Source organism: Drosophila subpulchrella, chromosome X (genome assembly GCF_014743375.2).
Source record: "Drosophila subpulchrella strain 33 F10 #4 breed RU33 chromosome X, RU_Dsub_v1.1 Primary Assembly, whole genome shotgun sequence".
Taxonomy (NCBI): domain Eukaryota; kingdom Metazoa; phylum Arthropoda; class Insecta; order Diptera; family Drosophilidae; genus Drosophila; species Drosophila subpulchrella.
Window position 1 is genome coordinate 27,750,834 of NC_050613.1, and position 20,003 is coordinate 27,770,836.

The 20,003-nt window shown below is 42.9% G+C and overlaps 2 protein-coding genes across 2 annotated transcripts in view; both read left to right on the top strand.

The window, feature by feature from the left end:
- LOC119555972 overlaps window positions 1–1,397 on the top strand; it is a 79,880-nt gene extending 78,483 nt beyond the window's left edge. Inside the window, exon 6 of the mRNA XM_037867700.1 lies at window positions 1,260–1,397. Within this exon, the coding sequence (XP_037723628.1) occupies window positions 1,260–1,286 (27 nt within the window). The 3' untranslated portion in view covers window positions 1,287–1,397. The remainder of the gene's footprint in view (window positions 1–1,259) is intronic.
- LOC119556793 (midnolin homolog) lies at window positions 1,359–19,750 on the top strand. The gene is made up of 3 exons (XM_037869230.1): window positions 1,359–2,023; window positions 2,524–4,257; window positions 19,613–19,750. Exons 1-2 carry the CDS (start codon window positions 1,397–1,399, stop codon window positions 4,204–4,206), a joined length of 2,310 nt encoding a protein of 769 aa, XP_037725158.1. The 5' UTR covers window positions 1,359–1,396; the 3' UTR covers window positions 4,207–4,257; window positions 19,613–19,750.
- The last annotated feature ends 253 nt before the right edge of the window (window positions 19,751–20,003 follow it).

Consider the following 20,003-nt stretch of genomic DNA (forward strand, 5'->3'; position numbering starts at 1 on the left):
CCTGTATTTAGAACTTTTATGATTTGTTTTTCTTGTTTTTTTATAGCTTTGAAGTTATTAATAAAGTGTTGTATGGTAAATAATATCCACAACATTAATAAACAAACATACGAGTATAGCCATCGCACTTAAAGTCGATGTTTGAAATGGTTTTATTATTTTCGCCCGTTAATAGCCGGATTTTTTCACGACCCAGAAAAACTTGGCCTTGAGCTGGGCTTATATGTACTCGAAAGATATACATATATATGGACGTTCCGGTTTTGTCTGTCTGTTTCTAGGATTATCTTGGACACACGCTGGGGCACTCATAAAGGGCGGCCTGCCCTCTCTGATTGATTTATGTTTTCCCCATAAAAGGGGGTGAAGAAAGGGGGGGGGGGGGGGTGGGGGCTAAGGGTGGCTCTCGTCACTAGCTATTTTTTCCACTTCTACTTCTTCCTTCCCGGCTGTCTCATTTCTCCTTTGACTGTTAATAGCTTTAATGCTGTTTTATGGCATTTCGTGGAGAAAGGGCCGCATTTCAGCGGGAGGAGGGGGAGGTGGATGGGGGCTGGGGTTTGGGGTCTCTACACATTGGGATCTGGAACTGGAACCGGAACCGAAACTGGGACCTGGCATGCCAACGCCAAATGTTTTACATGCGTGCCTGTTCGACACTCTGAAAAAATATATATCCGAAAATTGCATATCTTAAATAAACCATCTTTAACTCACAAGCTTACAAAATTTTTCAAAGTGTTTTTTAAAAAATATATATCCGAAAATTGCATATCTTAAATTAACCATCTTTAATTCACAAGCTTACAAAGTTTTCCAAAGTGTTTTAAATTTTCGAAAGTTATTATTATTTACTTAAAAGCAATAGGGCTTTTATTGTTGTATGCCAATTATTTTAAAAGAATTGTCTAGAGCTTCTAAAAATCTCATGTTTTCCAGGAGTTCATTATTACTTATCAAGCTATTTCCTTATAACCTGGGCCTTTTTTTCGAAGTGCATCTCGGCTGCCACTTAGCGTGGCAACAATGTTTGCGCATATATAAATTTGAATCGACTGCGGGTGCGGGTTTTGGGTCTTGGGTCTTGGAGCAGTGTGGTGCTCATAATTCCAGCTTTTATTTGTGGGATTTTGGCATGGCATGTCAGTCATGCATCTCTGCATCTCCCTTACTCCACCTCCATTGTCCAGCCCTTGACCAGCATTGCGTTCTCCGTTCTCCACTTTCCACGCTGATTAATGGCTTTCCGTTCTCCACAGATGATGCCCGACTCCTGTTGCTGCTAAATACCCCCTAAAACCCAACCCGAAATTCTCGCCATCGAGAAAGTAGCGAGCAATAGTAGAATCGCCCGAGAGCAGCTCCGATCGACTTTGATACTCGATAGACGACGACAATGTATCCGGCCAGCGGCACTGGAGGCAGTGCAGCAACTGCTGCCAAGTTCCAGAATCGCTGTGGATCGCCGCAATTCGCCAGCGATTATCCGCACCCACATCCGCACCAGCATCCGCACCAGACGACATCGGTGGCGGTGCACAGTGCCCCGCCGGGAGTGGGTGTGGGAGTGAGTGCGGCGGTGAGTGGTGGCTCCATGCGCCACGGCCAGCGGGCGGTGGCATCACATCAGCATCCCAGCCAGATGACCCTCAGCCACGGCATGGGTCACAATCATGGCATGGCATTGGGCGGTGGCCTGGGCATGGGAATGGGCCATGGCCATGGACATGCGGCCGCCACCTTGGGGCATCCACATACACACTCGCATTCGCACAACAACAGCGGCAGCAGCAGCAGCAGCCACGTGGGACACATCGGCTCGCACCTGATCTTCCCCGACGACATGGACAGCATCGAGTTTTGCATGCCGGCGGCGCCCTCTTCCTCGTCCGCCTCCTCGCAGAACGGCCTCGGGATCGGAGACCAACTGCTCATGGGCAGCAGTCACGGCGAGGCGTTCACGGAGCGCCGAAGAAGGGGTCACAGCCGGCGGAGCAACCACAAGATGGATGTCGAGCAGCAGGTGAGTCTCACTCTCGAAAGAAAAAACCGTTTACGAAGCCATTCCCCCTGATCTATAAAGATAGCCTAGAAGAACCCATCCACAATTCTGAAAATTTGTTAAACCAGTTTTTAAGGCGACTTTCTTCTTAAAAGAAAACATCATAGAAACTACATCAATCTCGAGAGTACTTCAGTCTTGATTTCAAGAACTTTTCTTCTCGAAAAATTGAGACTAAGAATTCTCAAAATGAGAACATTTGATCTTGAAATCACCATCTCTCAACATTGCAATGAAGGGTCCTGCGTTTGTAAGACGAATTTCGTCTCAAAGGACAAAATCGAGACTACTTTATCTCTATTAAAAGATCGTTTCATTTGAGAGTAGTTTTTCTCAAAAAAGTAAAATGCCGAATACTGAAATTAAGAACAATTCATCTTGGCTTTTTTCGATTTCCAAGATAGGTCTGGTAATATTTCCAATTTCTAATTTCTTTCTTCTTTTTTCTTCTTTTGAACCAGGTCAAGTGGTCTCGCAAGAACATTGCCGCCACCATGGAACGGTTCGAGCCCACGACCAACACACAGTCGTCGTCGTCCACTTCATCGCTGGACTACGGATTCGCCGCCGGCGTAATGACGCCCAGCAGCAGCAGTGCCACGGCATCGCACGGCGGTGGCGCCTCCAATCCCTCACTGCACGTGGCCTTCAACGGCGGGGGTGGTGGTGGAGCTGTGGGTGGTGGTGGTGGCTCTGGAGCCTCGGGAGCCAGCGGAGCTAGTGGCACGGGAGCAGCTGCACCGGCGGCGCCGTTCAACCATGTCTACTCCTATGCCTACTACGAACCGGGCGCGGCCAAGTGCCACACGAATGTGCCTGCCGCCCAGGGATCGAGCTCGAGTTCCGGATCCGGAGGTCAGGGTCAGCAGGGCCAGCAGCAGGGCCACTCGAAGAGTCCGCCACGGAACTCGATACGCGCCCTATTGGCCAAGAGCTTCCGCTCGAAGAGCAGCACCACCCATCACGGCGGCCAGTCCACCTCCAGTTCGCCCAGCGCCGAGGAGCGGGATCGACACACCTACACCACCCGCTACGGCACCACCGAGAATCTGTACGAGGAGGTCAGCGAGCAGAAGATCCGCAAAGTGCTCTCCGACAACCGCATCGCCAGTGGTTCCAGTGCGGGCAACGTGAAGGAGGAGCAGCGCCGCGTCCAGCACAACCACTTCCGGGTGCTCGACGAGCTGAATCTCTCGCTGGAGGCCTTGATAATGCCGCCCACACCGCCGGACGTGAGTCCCAGCCATGCCCTCGGTGCCGACGAGCCCAGCACCTCGATGCCCGCCGGCGCGGTGGGTGGTGGCAGTGGCATATCGATGTCATCGTCATCGGGCTCGGCGGTGGCGGGACCCTCGTCGAAGACCGCCCAACGACCCAGGCGCGGCGGTCTACTGGGCGGAGCCGCCGGTGCTGGGGCCACCTCGAACTCCAGCTCCGCCTCGCACGCCAGCCTGGAGAACCTGTCGAGCACGCTGAACAGCATGGAGCTGAAGGATCATGGCCACAGCAGCTGCATCAATCCGGAGTTCGATGAGGGCGACCTCGATTCCGGCTTCAGCGGCAGCGGCAGCAGCAGTGGGGCCAGCTATAACGAGAGTCTGCGGTACTACAAGTCCGCCACGCCCACCGGCCAGCTGCACCACCACGCCCACATCCACCAGCAGCAGCATCAGCAGGCGCTGCACCACCACAACCTGAACAACAACACCTTGCCGCACAATCTGCGCAGCTGCCGATCCTCGACCGCCTCGGGCACCTCCACCTCCAAGAGCAGCATGGCCAGTTGTGGCGAGGATCAGGGCATTGGCATGACCTTGGCGGTGGGCGGTGGAGTGGGAGGAGTGGGTGGTGGTGCCGCCGCCGGTGGTGTCATGGTGCCCATGCACGAGGCGGCGGGCGCCGTGGGCGGCGGCGGCGGCTCGCTGTCGCCCTTCAACTATCCACGCCGCTGTTCGGCGGATCAGCAGCGCGCCTCGGGCAGATCGATGGCCTCCGGCGTGGGCGTTGGACCCGGCGTGGGCGTGGCCGTGGGCGGAATGGGCGGCGGCATGGGCGGCGGCAGCATGAGCATGAGCAGCAGCAGCAACGTGGCACTGTCCACCGGAGCGAAACCCAAGAAGAACTTCTGGACCATGAAACCGTGATGCTACAAAAAGGCGCTGCGTCACATTTGCAAGAAATGGACTATTGTTATGGTGAGTACTGTATTAGATTTGCATTTAAATAGGTATTGTAAGGATTTCATGTTATATTTAAGATTTTTTAGCTGCGATTTTTATTTATTTGAATCAAAGAATATTTAATATTTTGAGTTTTAAAACAAAATTCTTTCTTTTTTTTTAAATTTAATAGGTGTAAAACGCTTTTCGTAAAAATGACAAATATTTAATATTTGTACCTTGCTTTACTTATTTTATAATTTAATAATAAAATTAAATATGTTTTGTATTGAATAATAAGATTTATATTTAATTCAAATAACTAATATACGAAATTTAGAATTCAATATATAAATATTTATTTGTGATAATAATAACCAATAATAATAACCTCATAAAACCATTAATTATAATAGTATATAGTGAAAAGGTTTATTTTCTTAGGCACATTTTAATTTTTTGTTAGTTAAGGTATAGATTTTCTCATCATGAGTACTGAGCCTCAAGCTGTTTTGTCATTCAGTAGTCATTTTCCTAAATCTGCCATAACTTCCCATGGAAAATCACATCCCCTCGGCGATTGCTGTGATTGTGTTAAACCCTTTCAATAGTTGATTACTTTTTATGGGCATTTTGTCATTTAAGATCATCTGCCATGATTATCGCCGTCACCATCTCGATATTCCCACCCCCACCACTCAGTCCCAATTCCAATTCCAAACCCGACTTCCACTTCCATCTCGCTCTGCTTTTGGGCATCAATTTCAACTTTTCAACTTTAATCATAATAAATTTGCGGCCCCGTTTTCCAGCCACGGCCATGGCCGTATAGCTTATAGCTCCATTTCACAATCAACGAGATACTTCCGCTGGAGAGGAAGCAGATCCGAGCGGGATATATAGGTACAGAGATATAGAGCAGAGCGCGATGGAAAGGGGGAGTCGGGGTAGTCGGTGGAGGACCTATCCGCATTCCCAAGATAATAAATTTATTAACTGAGCGGCCCGACATCATCATTATCCGGGAGAAGCGGGCAAATGTTTTCATCCCTTCTCCGACGAAATGAATCAATTAAAACTGATTGAACTTCATAGATTTCCTCCCCTCTGTATCTCTTGCATATATACTCGTACATATTTATATATATTTTTTTTATCTTGCTCTGGCCGAAAAATAAGAAAAATTCATTTATAACTGAAACTGGGCTAATCCGCATCGCTCATCAGTTTATTTTTTGGGTGTGGGAAAAGCGCTTTCCCCGAAACCCCGGCTGCACATATGCCCCCATTTTTATACTGGTCACGGGGATTACCCACCGAATACCCCGATGAAGATGAAGATGAGGATGGGGGTGGTAAAAGGAAATTAAGGGAGCGGAGTGTCGGAACATTAAGGCGCCTGTTGAAATGTCTGCGGACCAAAAGATGCAACCAAGCCATCTCTCTAACACCCCCTTAAATCCCCTCCTTCCACTTTCCCCATTACTCGGTGTGTGAATAATACCGTTATTCATTGCATTTTGTTATAAATCTGTCAATTTGCACAATTGTGCGTACGAACCAACACTACACTGGAAATAAAAATGGGAAAGAACGGGGAAAATTGTGAAGGTTCTGGATAAGATTTTTTAAATAATAATATAGGGGTTTTTAGTGTTTATAGTATATTTATTCTTTTATGTTTTATAAATCTTTGTGAGGTCCTGGAAAAGGTTTTTCAAATAATAATATTGTGTTTTAAGTGTTTATATTATATTTATTCTTATATGTTTAAGGAATCTTCTCTGAGTTTATGGAAATGCAATTGCTGATAGGTAGATATTTTAGATATATTATTCAATAGTAGTACAAAACAAGGAAGAACGCTATAGTCGAGTACCTCGACTATCAGATACCCGTTACTCAGCTAAAGGGACCAAAGGAAAATTGAGATATGCAAGCAGCAAATGCGCCACCTACCGGCGGTAGACAGATTTAAGCGTTGTGGGCGTTAGAGTGGGCGTTTTTTTAAATCAATCGATAGGTATTGACGAGACCAAAACATTTCAGTTTAAATTTTTTATCTACCATGAAAATTGTGGGCGCCACAGACTTTGGCGGTTTGTGGGCGTTGGAGTGGGCGTGGCATATTCGCGTAATAAACTTGCGCTGCGCTCAAGCCTACGGAATCTAAATCTGAAATCCCGTGTCTCTATCTTTGATATTTTCCGAGATATCCGCGTTCATATTTACGATTTTTTGAAGTTTGTGGGCGGTTTGTGGGCGTTAAAGTGGGCGTGGCAAACTTTTTTTTAGGTCAATCGGTAGGTATTGATGAGAACAATACATTTCAGTTAAAATTTTTGTTCTATCGTCAAAACTGTAGGAGCCACAGTTTTGGGCGGTTTGTGGGCGTTAGAGTGGGCGTGGCACTCTTTTGAAATAAACTTGCGCTGCGCAGGAATCTCAGGAATCTGCGTGCCCAATCCCAGTATTGTAGCTCTTATAGTTTCCGAGATCTCAGCGTTCATACGGACAGACGGACAGACGGACAGACGGACAGACGGACAGACGGACAGACGGACAGACGGACATGGCTAGATCGACTCGGCTAGTGATCCTGATCAAGAATATATATACTTTATGGGGTTTGAAACGCTTCCTTCTGCCTGTTACATACTTTCCGACGAATCTAGTATACCCTTTTACTCTACGAGTAACGGGTATAATTAGTAATAGGGAAAAATTCGAAAGTTTCCCTTGAAGGCTTCATATCAATGTACTTTCTAGTTATTTGTTTATTTTATTTATTAGTATTTCTGGAAATATTTCTCTCAGTGCAACGATGCTTTATGCCCTATGCAATTCGACAGGGTTCGCTGGGGGATGCAATGGGAGTGCGTCGCGGGGCTGGGGTGGAAAGTGAGAAGTGGGGGGCAACACACTTCAGCCCTCGAGGGCAGGGTCGCACATGTGTGGCAGCCGCAGGGTGCACGCTCTTCGCGTTCCTTCCGCTCTTCCAGCGCTTCTCGCATTTCGGCGGCGACCATAAAAAATCTGTTGCGAAAAACTCGGAAATGGCTCCGAAGGCGAAACAACTTTCAATGGGTATTATTGATGGTATGATGGCTCTGAAAATAAAACTAAGCTGCTCTAAAAAGACCTTTGTAAATGGTATATCATATTATTACTAAAATGTATAAAAACGAATTCTAACTGGCGTGTTTTATTAGGGATAAACCAAAGGTGTTCTATAGTGATCTCTAGAAATGGGATATTATATTATCATAAGGTTTTATGATCAACTACATATGTTAATCGGGATTTTAATAAGCTTCTGAATTTTAAATGTGTTATTGGGAACCTAATCTCAAGATGTATTATATTGACCTTTAGAAATATTATCATAATATTTTATGATCAACTAAATTAGTATATTCATTTTTAAAACTCTTGAATTGATGGTGTATTTCCACATTTCTTTACCATATACCTGATATATGAACCAGGAATCCCAAGAGGGTATCAAAAGCCTCGATTCCTTGCATTATGCAACCATTTCCTCCGCGGTTCAATGTTGTTGTTTCGTTGCTGTTGCTGTTGCTGTTGTCCGCGCGTTGATTTATATTCGAAACTGCGCCGAGGCGCAACTAATTTGCCTCGGGTGTTAAGTAGCATGTGAAATAAACGCGACGGGTGAAAGCCAAACACTGGAGGATGTGGAGGGAAAAACTGAACTGGGCCTTGGTTCTGGGGGAAAATCAGTGAAAAGGGAAACTCGGCTGCATTCAATGCCGTTTGAATGAATGGATGCATGATATGTGTGTGCGTGTGTGTGAATGGTCCATTGCCGCTCCATGAATAAGTGACCGAGTGTGCGAGGGTGCCTGTGGATCAGGAGGTCCCGACTATATGCGCTATACGTTCTACATAGGCGGCACTCCTTATTCAATCGCTCCTCGGCACACAACACTTCTGCCGAGAATTTCCGGAGTCATTTATGAAATCGGCCAAGAATGCGAATGCGAATCCGAGCGTTCGTATTCATTCAGGAACCCATTCATTCAGTTTTGGGCCATTCATTCGTTGCCTAGCATTCACCTTGAATTGTAGGATTTAAAGACAAGTTTGGCAACTCTCTAAATAGTTAAACTGATGACGTTCAAAAGATAAGAAGTAATTAAATAATCATATTCAGTCTTTTATTTGCTTTAAAACTTCAATTCGAAGATTTTCCTTTCAATATAGATGAGTGATAGTGATTAGAAATTACCCTCGTTCTACTTTATCTATCCTATTCATTTATTTAAGGCGACTTTGTCGAAGTCATTCATTTTTTGTGAGCATTTTCGAGGCACTCCAGACACAAGTTTCTGGCTGCCAGCCCAGACATCTCATCATCATCATCATCTGTATTAGAATTTCACCCTTGACCCTAGCCTAACCCTCCGATTTCCCGTCCTTTTTTCGGGGACTTTGCTCATATGTGACCAAAAAGTGGTCCTTGGGCCAGTCTATCTGCAAACGATTTGTGCACACTCGATTTGACAGTCAGTCAGTCAGTCAGTCGCTTTCCATTTCCCTGTGCCCTTTTCTCTTTTCTATTTTTGGTTAGAGGGAAAACTCTAACCCTTTCCCCACAGCCATTTCCCTTTGCACCGAGAATCGTTTAAATGTAGCCAACAATAATAAAACATTTTAAACTTGCGCCGGCTAATAAAGCAAAGGGAAAAGAGCGGAAAAAGTGGAAAAGGAACTTGAAATGAAATCAGAGCCACATCGAAAATGGAAAAATGGGAAATGGGAAAAACGTCTGCTTTGCCAGCTCTGGCCCTGGGCAAATATGAAAATGGATCTCGGCAAGGACGACGATTTGGGGATTCCAGGGCCGGACAATGGAGATAAGGAAAGGATTTTCGGGGCCAGGCACACATGTGCTGGGGAAATCGGGCATAAACATTCACTTAGCCATAATAAAAGCCAGGCCGCACACAAAGTACTCAAATGAACAACATTTCTATTTAAACAGAGGCGGGGTTAGAGGGGTTAGAGGGGCCAGGGGGTCAGCACTCCGCTCGGGGGCAAGCTGGAAATTTGTCAGAAGTTTGGTTGAATGAAGCCCAGTTCCTGGTTGACTTTTCTCCGGCGAGATTGCGCCCGACTGATTAAAAATTGAACGATGAAGGCCCCCGAGACGATCGAAATTGTTAAACTTGCTCTGAAGTAGGAAAATTTCGAGGGGGATAGGGGGTCAGCTAAAGAAGTTCAACAGGCCTTATTTCTTATACAGCACACACAACCATTACACGGCAAATTAAAGTTGAAGTTAAAGTTAACAAGAGAAAATATTTTTAATTACTTGACCAGTAATATTTATTATTTATAACAAAAATAGACATCCCTATCAAATTGCATGCCAGTTTTGCTCTAACAATTGAACAAATGCAATTATTTGGTCAACTTAAATGCAATTTCAATTCAAACGTAATTACCTTTATATGGGCTACCATATGGTGGCAAAAACTTTTTAATATTGGGAAGAAAACATGTGCAATTTAAATCGATATTTTCGGTTTCTAACCACAAATAATGACCATTTATTCAATGTGTTATTTAATTTCGATGGCAAAATTGAGCTTTGCTTTTAAAGCACTTCTGACATTTACAGCCTATTTGTGCGTCTCATTAAACTAACGCGTGGGCTGCTCTCGTTGTCATCCCCCCAAAAAATCCAATGCGCAGTATTTCTGCGAGTGTAGCTAAGTGGAAGAAAGGCGAAAGAAAACCTTAACCCGCTGGCGCCAAAGTCGCGTGGGTAACACAATAAATTTGCAAGGACAAGGACCCGTTTTTGGTCTGGTTCTTGGTCGGTCTGCTCCTTTCATTGGCAAGGCGCCAGCGCCATCGCTGGATCGGATTGTCCAGGGTAAAGATTGGGGGAGGATACAGGCGGACGGACACGGGGACATACGGACAGACTTACGGACAGACTTACGGACGGACAGGGGCGATGGCGTAACGGCGGAGCCAGAGGACAATGGCAGGCGTAGAGCAATAACACACACTGAATTTTGGGGGTGGCTCAACGGTAGCTGGTGGTGACATTGTCTGCCCTCTCATACGAACTGGGGACGAGTGCACTGGAAAAAATCTTATATAGGCACGTTTTTTTTTTCAATCTGAAAATGAAAGCGAAAATCCAAAATGGGTTTTCTTTTAACACATGTCTCCATAGTCCGCCAATTTGGTAGACTTTTTTTCAATTTATTGTTTATGCGGGTGTCAAACTGAAACGAAAATCCAAAATGACTTTTTATAACACATGTCTCCATAGTCCACCAATTCGGTAGACTTCATTTTTTCATAAATACTCATATTTTGTTTCGTAACAGTTTGATTATCGTAATAAAAATAAATCTTTATGCCTTTATGTGCCCTCATTTCTTGCCACATTCCAATTGAACAAGTTTTTCTCAGTGCACAAAGAGTCTGAGTACTCCTTGGATTCGGGGGTTGTCTAACCAAAATCACCCACCACTCGCTGTCTAAGACGAAAACTGTAGTAAATAATTCTTTAAAGATTTAGAGACACTCCACCCGCACAATTGCAAATTTTTATGAGATATTCAAGGCGGTATTGCAAGAGGGGGGCTTCAGGCAGGGGCGCGCCGGCAAAAAAAGTAAGAAAAAGGGGGTGCGGCGCGTGCTTGTCGCGGCTTTTTAGCTATTTTCGTCAGTCGTAGTCGTACCGCTCGAAGGAAAAAGAGACCGAGTGCTCGTCGCCGACATAAGCCGGCCACATATCAAGATTAATTTTTTCCAAGATAATAAATTCAATGCAGATTAAATGGCAGAGACCATTAAATTATCGACTTGAGGTTCGCTGCGCCCACAGCTGGTGTTTGTTGTGCGTGGTTTAATATTATATATCGAGAGTGCGAGGGGTTGGACTTTTGGACCTTTGGTTGGTTGGGGAGACTCAAGTCTTGAGACTGGAATACACGGGATGCTGGGCATTGTTCGACAGCCCTAAGCTGATGACTGCATTAACATTAACAACGGGCAAACGTGCGTGAAGAGCAATTGATAATGCCAGATGAGATGAACCGCGATGCGATGGAGCATTTGTTGCGCAATCAGTTCGCCTGCCAAATGAGACGCAGTTGTCAAAAGGTCTATTTGACGGTCCTTGAAGGGCTCACTAACTAGGTGAAATAAGTCGTCATTGATGTGGATTGCAGAACTATCATATTATATCGTGTATTCTGCGCGTGGATTGTTTAGGTTGACTTTAAGACGTATCTACGTATCTACTAAATGTAGAAAATGGATTGCTGTTGGTATAATAAATTTTATTTATATAACACACCCAACTTATTATTCAGTATTATTAAAAGTCATATTACCAAGTATCAGAAAATACAATAGAAGTGGTAAATAATTTATATATCATTAAAAGTATAGCAGATCCTAAAATCGATATCGAAAATGTTTTTAATGTAGGTTATAGAATGATAAAGGAGTAATCAAACCTTAGTTATATATGACGATTTGTATATTTCCATCCATTTATTTTGCCAACACATGTTAAATCTTTTTGAACCTCCTTAGCCTTACAAATTGTACAGATATTTGGTTTTGGTCTTCTAGAAAGTTTTAATAGAGATGTACAACTCTGTGGGACTTGCAGATCTGTTCGTGGGAAAAAAGAAATGGGAAACTTGTAAGTGAAAACGGAAAACAAAACGCAACGCAGACACATCAATTACAACAAAGGGTGGAAAAGCGGGGAAAATTGGGAGGCAGAGGCGCAGCTTCAATTGAACGCGACTCGTTGTCCTTTTTCTATTTTGTCTTCTTTTATTTTGGCCAAGAAGAAGCATACCAACGACTGCTAAATGCAAACGACAGATCCTCTAACCAATCCCCCTCCCCTGCCCCCTTTAACCATGGCTTTATCTCAGCCCATCAATCAGGACCAGAACGCTAAAAACACAAAAAACAAAAACAAAGCAGTGAAAAAAAAAACAGAGAAATAGAATCTCAAAGTCAATTTTTTGGCAAACAAACAAACCGATTGACGTAGACCCCCAAAAACCTAGACCATCGAAAGTTTCCTTTGCTTAATCAATCTGTGGTGAGTGCTGGAAAACAGGAGGAAAATGCAGGGAAAATGTGGTAAATGTGGGGAAATGGGGGGCAAAATGTCAAATGCGTTGATTGGAAAGCCGCCAGCGCGACTAAAAACGCTTAATGTGAATGAGATTTGTTGCAAATCAGTGGGGTTAAGGGTGAGGATGTGGGCATGGATAGGGGTTAAGGTGAGGGCGCGGGTGCAAGAGGGACTTTTGTGTCCCTGCCAGACCGCACAATCAGTTTCCGTTTCCGGTTGCTGGCCGCACAATTAAGCGCGGCGTCGGCCATTTTGCCAATGTTGTTGTTGTTTCTGTTGTTGTTCTTGTTGTTGTTCCATGGCGCTGGCTAATAAACAAGCCCTACAAACGAAGTGAGAGGTGGAAAAGCTGGACGAAAGGTGCCAACGCGTTGGTTACACTGCCAAAAATATCACACAGATGTACAAAAAATGTTTGTAGTGAAAAATACCAATTTTTAATTTAACCAAGAAAATAAGGAATAAAGAATACTACAATACAAGTAGCCAAAAATAACTAGAGTCATTTGCCATATTTAAATATTTGCTTATAAGTAGCATACCATTCTTTTTAAATATTAAAATAATCCTATATAGCTAAAGTATGGTTTTGTAACTGCACAGAGAGAAGTATCCAAGAACATTGTTCTTGAATTGAGAACATTCGTTCTTAAAAACCGTGTAAGTCCATTTTGGTTTCAATATAAGAAAGAAATGGTGAGAATAGAAAAGTTAAATTGAGTATATTTAACAACTTTTTGATAAGTACACTAATGACTGAACTAATACTTTATTTGTACATACAATGTACTTAAACACCGCCCATTCAACTTGATTCGAGCAAAATAAAAACATTTTCAACTTAAAAATGTCGTTCTATTTTTAAGAACATTTTCAACTCAGATGAGAACGTCAGAACTTTCTCTGTATGTATTATCAAAATGTGAATGACTATTGAAACATGATTTTAGATCTAGCAGATTTTGTAAAGCCTAAGCAAACGCTAATACTACTTTTCAAAGATTTCCAGATTTTTTTTATAACTTGTGGATAATCACTGAATTTCATAATTAACCTTGAAAATTGTACACATTGTTACTATAATTCAGTAATATAATGCATAGTAACAATATCAAGGAACAAAGGAACAAGATATCACAAAGTTGAAGTACGACTCTATCTGAAATTTATTTGATTTGATTGATATTGAAAGTTGGGAAGTGCTATTTTAATTATTACTTATACATTCCTAGAACTTAGAACATATTTGTTGCAAAGTAAAAATATCAACGAACAAAGGCCCAAGATATCACAAAGTTGAAGTAGGACTCCATCTGAAATTTATTTAATTTGATTTAAGCGCCTGGGGAATTCTTTATTGTCCAAAGTTGTTTTCGGTATTGAAATTTGGGAAGTGTTATTTTAATTATAACTTAAACATTCCTTGAACTTGGAACATATTTGTTGTTTTAAATATGATTTCATATGATTATAGATAGATTTTCTCCAAGTGTAGTTGGCATTCCTTGTTAGCTTTGGCCGTCGTCACTTGTTTTTGTTTTTTTTTCATACTTTGCCGTTGGTCCTTGGTCGCTTCATTAACTGTAAAAAATACACACGTTGTATATATGTAAATGAAGGCTCTTCTTGTTCTTGCCATTATCATGGCCCATTGCTATTGTTGTTGTTGTTGCCCCGTGCCGCTTCACACCTTTATTTGTGTTTGTATTTGTGCAGAGCGAATGCGTTTTCATTTCGTTTGGTTTGGTTTGGCCTGGCTTGGCTTGGTTTTGTTTTGTTTGCCGGCGAGCAGCGAACAAACAACGTCGACAATGCCGACATTTGGTCATCAGAATATAAATCTCTCGTTGGGTGGGTGATTGGGTGTGTGTTTGGGCTTGGCAAAGGCATTCCGGCCCCCCTCCCCCCTTTCGAATGCAGGGGGGGTGGGGCAAAGACCGCCCGTTGCGCCAATTTATGACCTGTCAGAAATTTCCCAACACAACCATAACAATATCTGAAACGACGGCGCCTTGAAGCGGCTTTAAGTGCATGGCCCCAAAAAAGTAGGCAACACTTTCCGTTGGCTCTGCAAATTGATGAACGGGCGTCGGCAAAGGGGGGGGGGGGGGGGGGGGGGGGGGGGCTAGCTGCCACACCACAACTTGTCCTCATTTAAGGGGGTTTATAAGGATAACACTTTACTTGGCAGCCCCATAGAACCCTTCACTTTTTGTTTACTTTAATTCATATCGTATCGACAAACCCTCCAAACTACCACATCTGTAACATTTATGAAACCCTTTTCGCACATAACCCCACTTGACAATATGCAATGATTGTCCCAATCAAATTCATATTTCCCCACTTTAAAAATGATCCATTATGAGGACGGCAGATGGTGCCCATCCATATATGTATAAATGTATATGTTTATAAGCCCCCTGCTCTCTTTTGATTATCTCCGCCCATCAGACCCATCAATACATAATCAGTTTTAAGTTTGCCCTTCTTACGAACCGAATTCGTGTTTGTTGCAATTCATATAAAGACTCAGCGGCGCCCTTTCGCCCCCTGTTATTCGCCGCCCCTTTGTAAGAAGTATAAAAGCCCCCCTTTATACACTTTTGTTACCCGAATATTTTCACTTGCCCGAAATTGTTTACTCCCCTTGCCCTCACTCGGTTCGCCTGACGCGCAGATTTAATATTTCCGCACTATTGTTGGCTGGGCAGGTGCTTCCCCCCCCATTAAACCCCTTTTCAGGGGCGTGGGTTGCCATGACGTTGTCAGGAGGGCACATGTCACATGTCGGTGCCACGCCTTTTTGGCCAAAGAGGAGGCGGCGACTCACACACGCAGACAAGCGCTTTGTGGAGGTGTTGGCCCTCACCTCAGCCACGCCCCCTTCCCCTACCAGCCGCCCCCTTTTTGGTTCAATGATGCTTTTTGACGGCTTTTGACTTTTTGGCATTGTTGTTGTCGCCTGTTTTATATTTATATTGACGCTTTTTTACGCACTCGCACACACTGCCCATAAATACAGTTGTGGTCGGTATAATAGTTGTGGTTAAGTTTTCATTTCAATTTTAATAGCTAATTTAATTATGATTTCTTTGCTGCACCCAAAAAAAAAACAACACCACTTAAATTCAGGCAATTGTAGTGTAGGTAATTAAACAGTTGTGAAATAAATATTGTGCGGCAGGAAAGCGAAGAAATAAATAAAAAAGGGAACAAGCATTTATTTAAAATATGTATTTAAAGACAAGTTTAAAGACTGGAATAATCTTAAAAGGCTATGGTTTTTTTTCCGCACCCTGTGCTGTGGGATTTTTTCGTCTCCGAATTGTAGGCGTTCTTTTTTTATCCCTTACTCCATTTATCTCTTTGGCACTCTTATATTTTTTCACCAACTTTTTGCACCCGCTTGTGTGGATTTTGATGTCTGGCCGAAACGCAACGAGCCACACAATGACCGACAAGCAACTGACAGCCGCAGCCTGCCCCACCGCCCACAAACCACCCACCACCCACCGCCCACTGGCGCCACCCTGCACAGCCTCTCATTCATTCATTCAGTCAATCATGCAGCCATTCAATTTATCGTTGACTTAACTTTTTGATGGTTACAAAATGAAATTTATGGAAACTTTGCAGTTTCACCCGGCGACTGGTAGTGATGGGGTGAATTTCGGTACTTATTTGAAGGGGTTTTTATCCATCCATAGGGATAAGTATAAGCTATTATTATTTTTGACTTTTTGTAGGGGTTTTAATGGATCATTTTAAAGGATTTTATTAAGGGATATTAACTGACTTAACAAAGTGCTAAAGGGATAAGTATAAGCTATTATTATTTTTGACTTTTTGTAGGGGTTTTAATGGATCATTTTCAAGGATTTTATTTAGGGATATTAACTGACTTAACAAGGTATCATGAGGTATTAACCGTTAAAACTATTAAACATTTTAGCTAATTATCATAGAGGGCCGATTTCTCAAAGTCTTCTAAATTTTTGTCATTTAATTAAAATACAGATTCGGTAAATAATATGTTGAGGCTTATCTTAACGTAAACTTTTAACTAAAAGGTAAAGTTAAATTTCTCGTTCGACTAAAGCAAATGACATTTGTTGGATTGATTGAGAAAACGCATGTGTCTATCTTATTAATTTCACTCCATGTTAACTTTCAGTGAGAAATAAGCAATTAGAACCTTAACCTTTCAGTAAGAGATAACCAATTAGAACCTTAACCTTTCAGTGAAATATAACCAATTAGCGCCCTAACCTGACATTGAGAAACCGGCCGCCAGAGTAACGATGGTTTAAGGAGAACTACGATGATAACACACATGTGTCTATCCTATTAATCTTACTCCATGTTAACTTTCAATGAGAGATAAGCAATTAGAACCTTAACCTTTCAGTGAGAGATAACCCATTAGTGCCTTAACCTGACATTGAGAAACCGGCCGCAAGAGCAACGATGGTTTAAGGAAAACTACGATGATGACACACATGTGTCTATCCTATTAATCTAACTCCATGTTAACTTTCAATGAGAGATAAGCAATTAGAACCTTAACCTTTCAGTGAGAGATAACCAATTAGTGCCTTAACCGGACATTGAGAAACCGGCCGCAAGAGTAACGATGGTTCAAGGAAAACTACGATGATTTTCCATTTGGAAGTACCACCACTGGTGACTCGTCCACCTTTGCCGGCAGCCATAAAAGCGACCAAAATAACCCCAACCCCAAGGCTTGACACTTGTGTTTGGGCATCCATCAGAAGTCGAGTCTGGACCGAAAAGCGAGTGTTATCTTTGCGGTCGCATCTATAATGGGTTTTGTCACGTTGCAGACGAGTCTGCACCCCTTTTCCACCCACCCCTCTCACCTGACCCCCTTCCCCCCTCTGCTGAGGCATGAAAACCCACGTCGACATCAATAAACTTGAAACAAAAAGGTGAATGGGGGGGGGGGGGGCTGTATGCTGTATTCACAGGATGTGTGCGGCTCATTCGAAATACATTTGCCTGCTTAAGCCGATTTTAAAACTCAGTCCAGTTTTGGGTCAGCTCAGCTCGGCTCGCCACGGGCTTAGCTTCCACCCCCAATTATGCCCCCCTGAAAAGTGCTTAATAACTTTGGCACCAAATGGCCAACCGGCGAGCGACAAGTGCATCAAATTGTTGACTTTGACCGTACAACCCGGCAAAACATAATTGTTAAAGTCCAGCACTGGACTTTGCCCAATATTGTGGTTGAACCGGGGGTCGGCGTTGTAGAGCCCCAGTCCCCCAGCATTTTGGAGGACGACCAATAAAAGCACATGCATGCAACAATAAATAAATTAGAACAAGGTGCGGTGCGACAGGGCCCAAGCCCATATTACGTGCGCACTGAGCGAAAATGGGAGTGCGAAGGCTGCTTAAAAGGAACAGTAAGAAGTGTTTAGAAAATACACACTTTATTTTGTGTAGCCAAACAAATGAAATTAAGAAATTGGGGTCACCAAGAAGTAGTGAAATATTTTAAATAAAAAGAGCTGGCCGAAGAAAAGTGAATCATTGAGTGCTTTTTGTATATTTAGGGCACCTTCAAAAAGTAAAAAAAAATAGTAGATCATAAAACATCATTAAGCATAACTTTTTATACACCACAATAATAAATTGGGGTCACCAAAAAGTAAAATATTGAAAATTTAAATACTTGCATAAAGACAAGTTAATCATAAATTGTTTTGTATTGGTACCAAAAAATGTACCAAAAAATAAATAAACCAAATCTTATGTTTTAAAATTAAGACAATATATTTTTAAAAACTTTCACAAAGTCAACCAACAAAAATTTACAAAACTAAATCAATAATAAATATATAATTTCTTTAACATATAAGATCATTAAGTATCAATTCTCAACATAAAATGTAATCAAATCTTATCTTAAAATGAAATTTATTATATTTCCAAGAATGTAATGGGGCTGAAATTTAAGGATTTCTCTGAGAATTCCAACTGCCTAAGCGCAATGTGTAGTATTTATCCGCAGTGCTAAAGCTCTCGCTTAATAACGGGTTAGTCAGGTGGGTGGTGGCTGATGGTGGGTGTCAAATGGGTCTGCAGAAGGTGGAAGGTTGGGTTGGAAAGTTGGGGAGTTGGGTCTGCAGATAGGGCTACCGTTTTGTTGTCTGCTTGGCAGTCAGATGCAATTTATTGATAATATGCGGGGCACAGAGGGGACGGGAAGCAGGGGGGGTACCCGAGTACAGGATACCCCTGAAAGTCAGCGCCAACTTTATGAGAATGCGACCTTTCTGCCATTATGTTGGTTATTTACACACACACTCCACACACACACACACACGGCCACAGATGTCGAGGCAGTGCGCCAAAAGCCAAAAGCAATAGCAAAAGCTGGAGCACAAAATTTGTTGCACAAATTGTGGCAACAAATTTTAGCGCAGACAATATTCAGTTGGTTCAGGAAAAGTCAAGAGAAGGGAAGTGAATATATACTCCATTGGGACAGGACAGGGAAAAGGGGGAGGACAGGGAAAAGGGGGAGGACAGGGGCGGAAGTGGATAAAAGATGCTGCCAAAAGTCAATTGCGGGAATCTCCTCACTTGACTTGACCAAAAAGCCCGAACTTGTTGAACTTGTACGGCATCACAGTTCAATCGGTTAAGGTTTCAATTCAAACCAAAATTCAAAACCAAAGTGCAGCCGAATAAATTCTATGAAATTCGCCAAATTTAGTTGCAGTTTACAGCAACACAAGTTTGAACACAAATCAAACTAAAGGCCAATAACGAAATATGAAAGTTATTTAAATCAAGCCCCACACAAGCGAAAACTAATTTTACAGCAGAATGGTTTTGATTCGGCGATTTCCATGTAGTTAACAGAAATTATACACACTCAAAGGCAGATTTTTGCATTTTCAAAGTCGTCGAGTTTTTATTAACAACGTTTTCGATATTTAAGATTGATTATCTTCGATCAGAAAAATAAACCCATTCGTATTTTTAATTTTCTTTATAACTGGTGGTTGTTTTAACATAATAATACATTATAATGACTCAAAAAATGATACAAAATAGGACGTCAAAAATACTATATTTAATGGTTTGAAAAAGACACCTTATGTATAATGAAACAAATGTTTTATCACAAAACATATACCACATTTTGAACAGCCTTATAGCTAATTTAACCTAAGGCTAACCAAACTTCTTCCCTTTCTCTTTCAGGAATACAATTCAAAGACTGCCTCATGCCATGCCATCCATTATTACCACCAACCCAATAGCGGCAGCAACTATAGTAGCTATAGTAGCCGTCGCCACCATCAGCATCAGCAGCTGACGTCATCAGCGTCAACATCATCGTCCACATCATCACTGCAGCCGCCCCAGAATCGCTACTCCCTCACCCAGGATCGCTTGAATCCCTTCGAGTTGGATATCAGCTGCGGTCAGGGGGAGATGGGCAGTAAGGAGGAGGAAGAGGAGGAGGAGGAGGAGGATCCGGATCAGGATCAGGATCAGGAAGATCAGCAGGATCGGGAGGAGCAGCCAGGAAGAAGTTATTATCACAGGAGTCAGTTGAACCGGAGGCGCCACTACAAGTACGACGCCGTGG

What these genes read in the sequence shown, in the direction of transcription:
- LOC119556793 (XM_037869230.1), top strand. Translation starts at nt 1,397, where the DNA reads ATGTATCCGGCCAGCGGCACTGGAGGCAGTGCAGCAACTGCTGCCAAG. An exon ending in AGATGGATGTCGAGCAGCAG is followed by an intron (nt 2,024 to 2,523) that starts GTGAGTCTCACT and finishes CTTTTGAACCAG; the next exon opens with GTCAAGTGGTCTCGCAAGAA.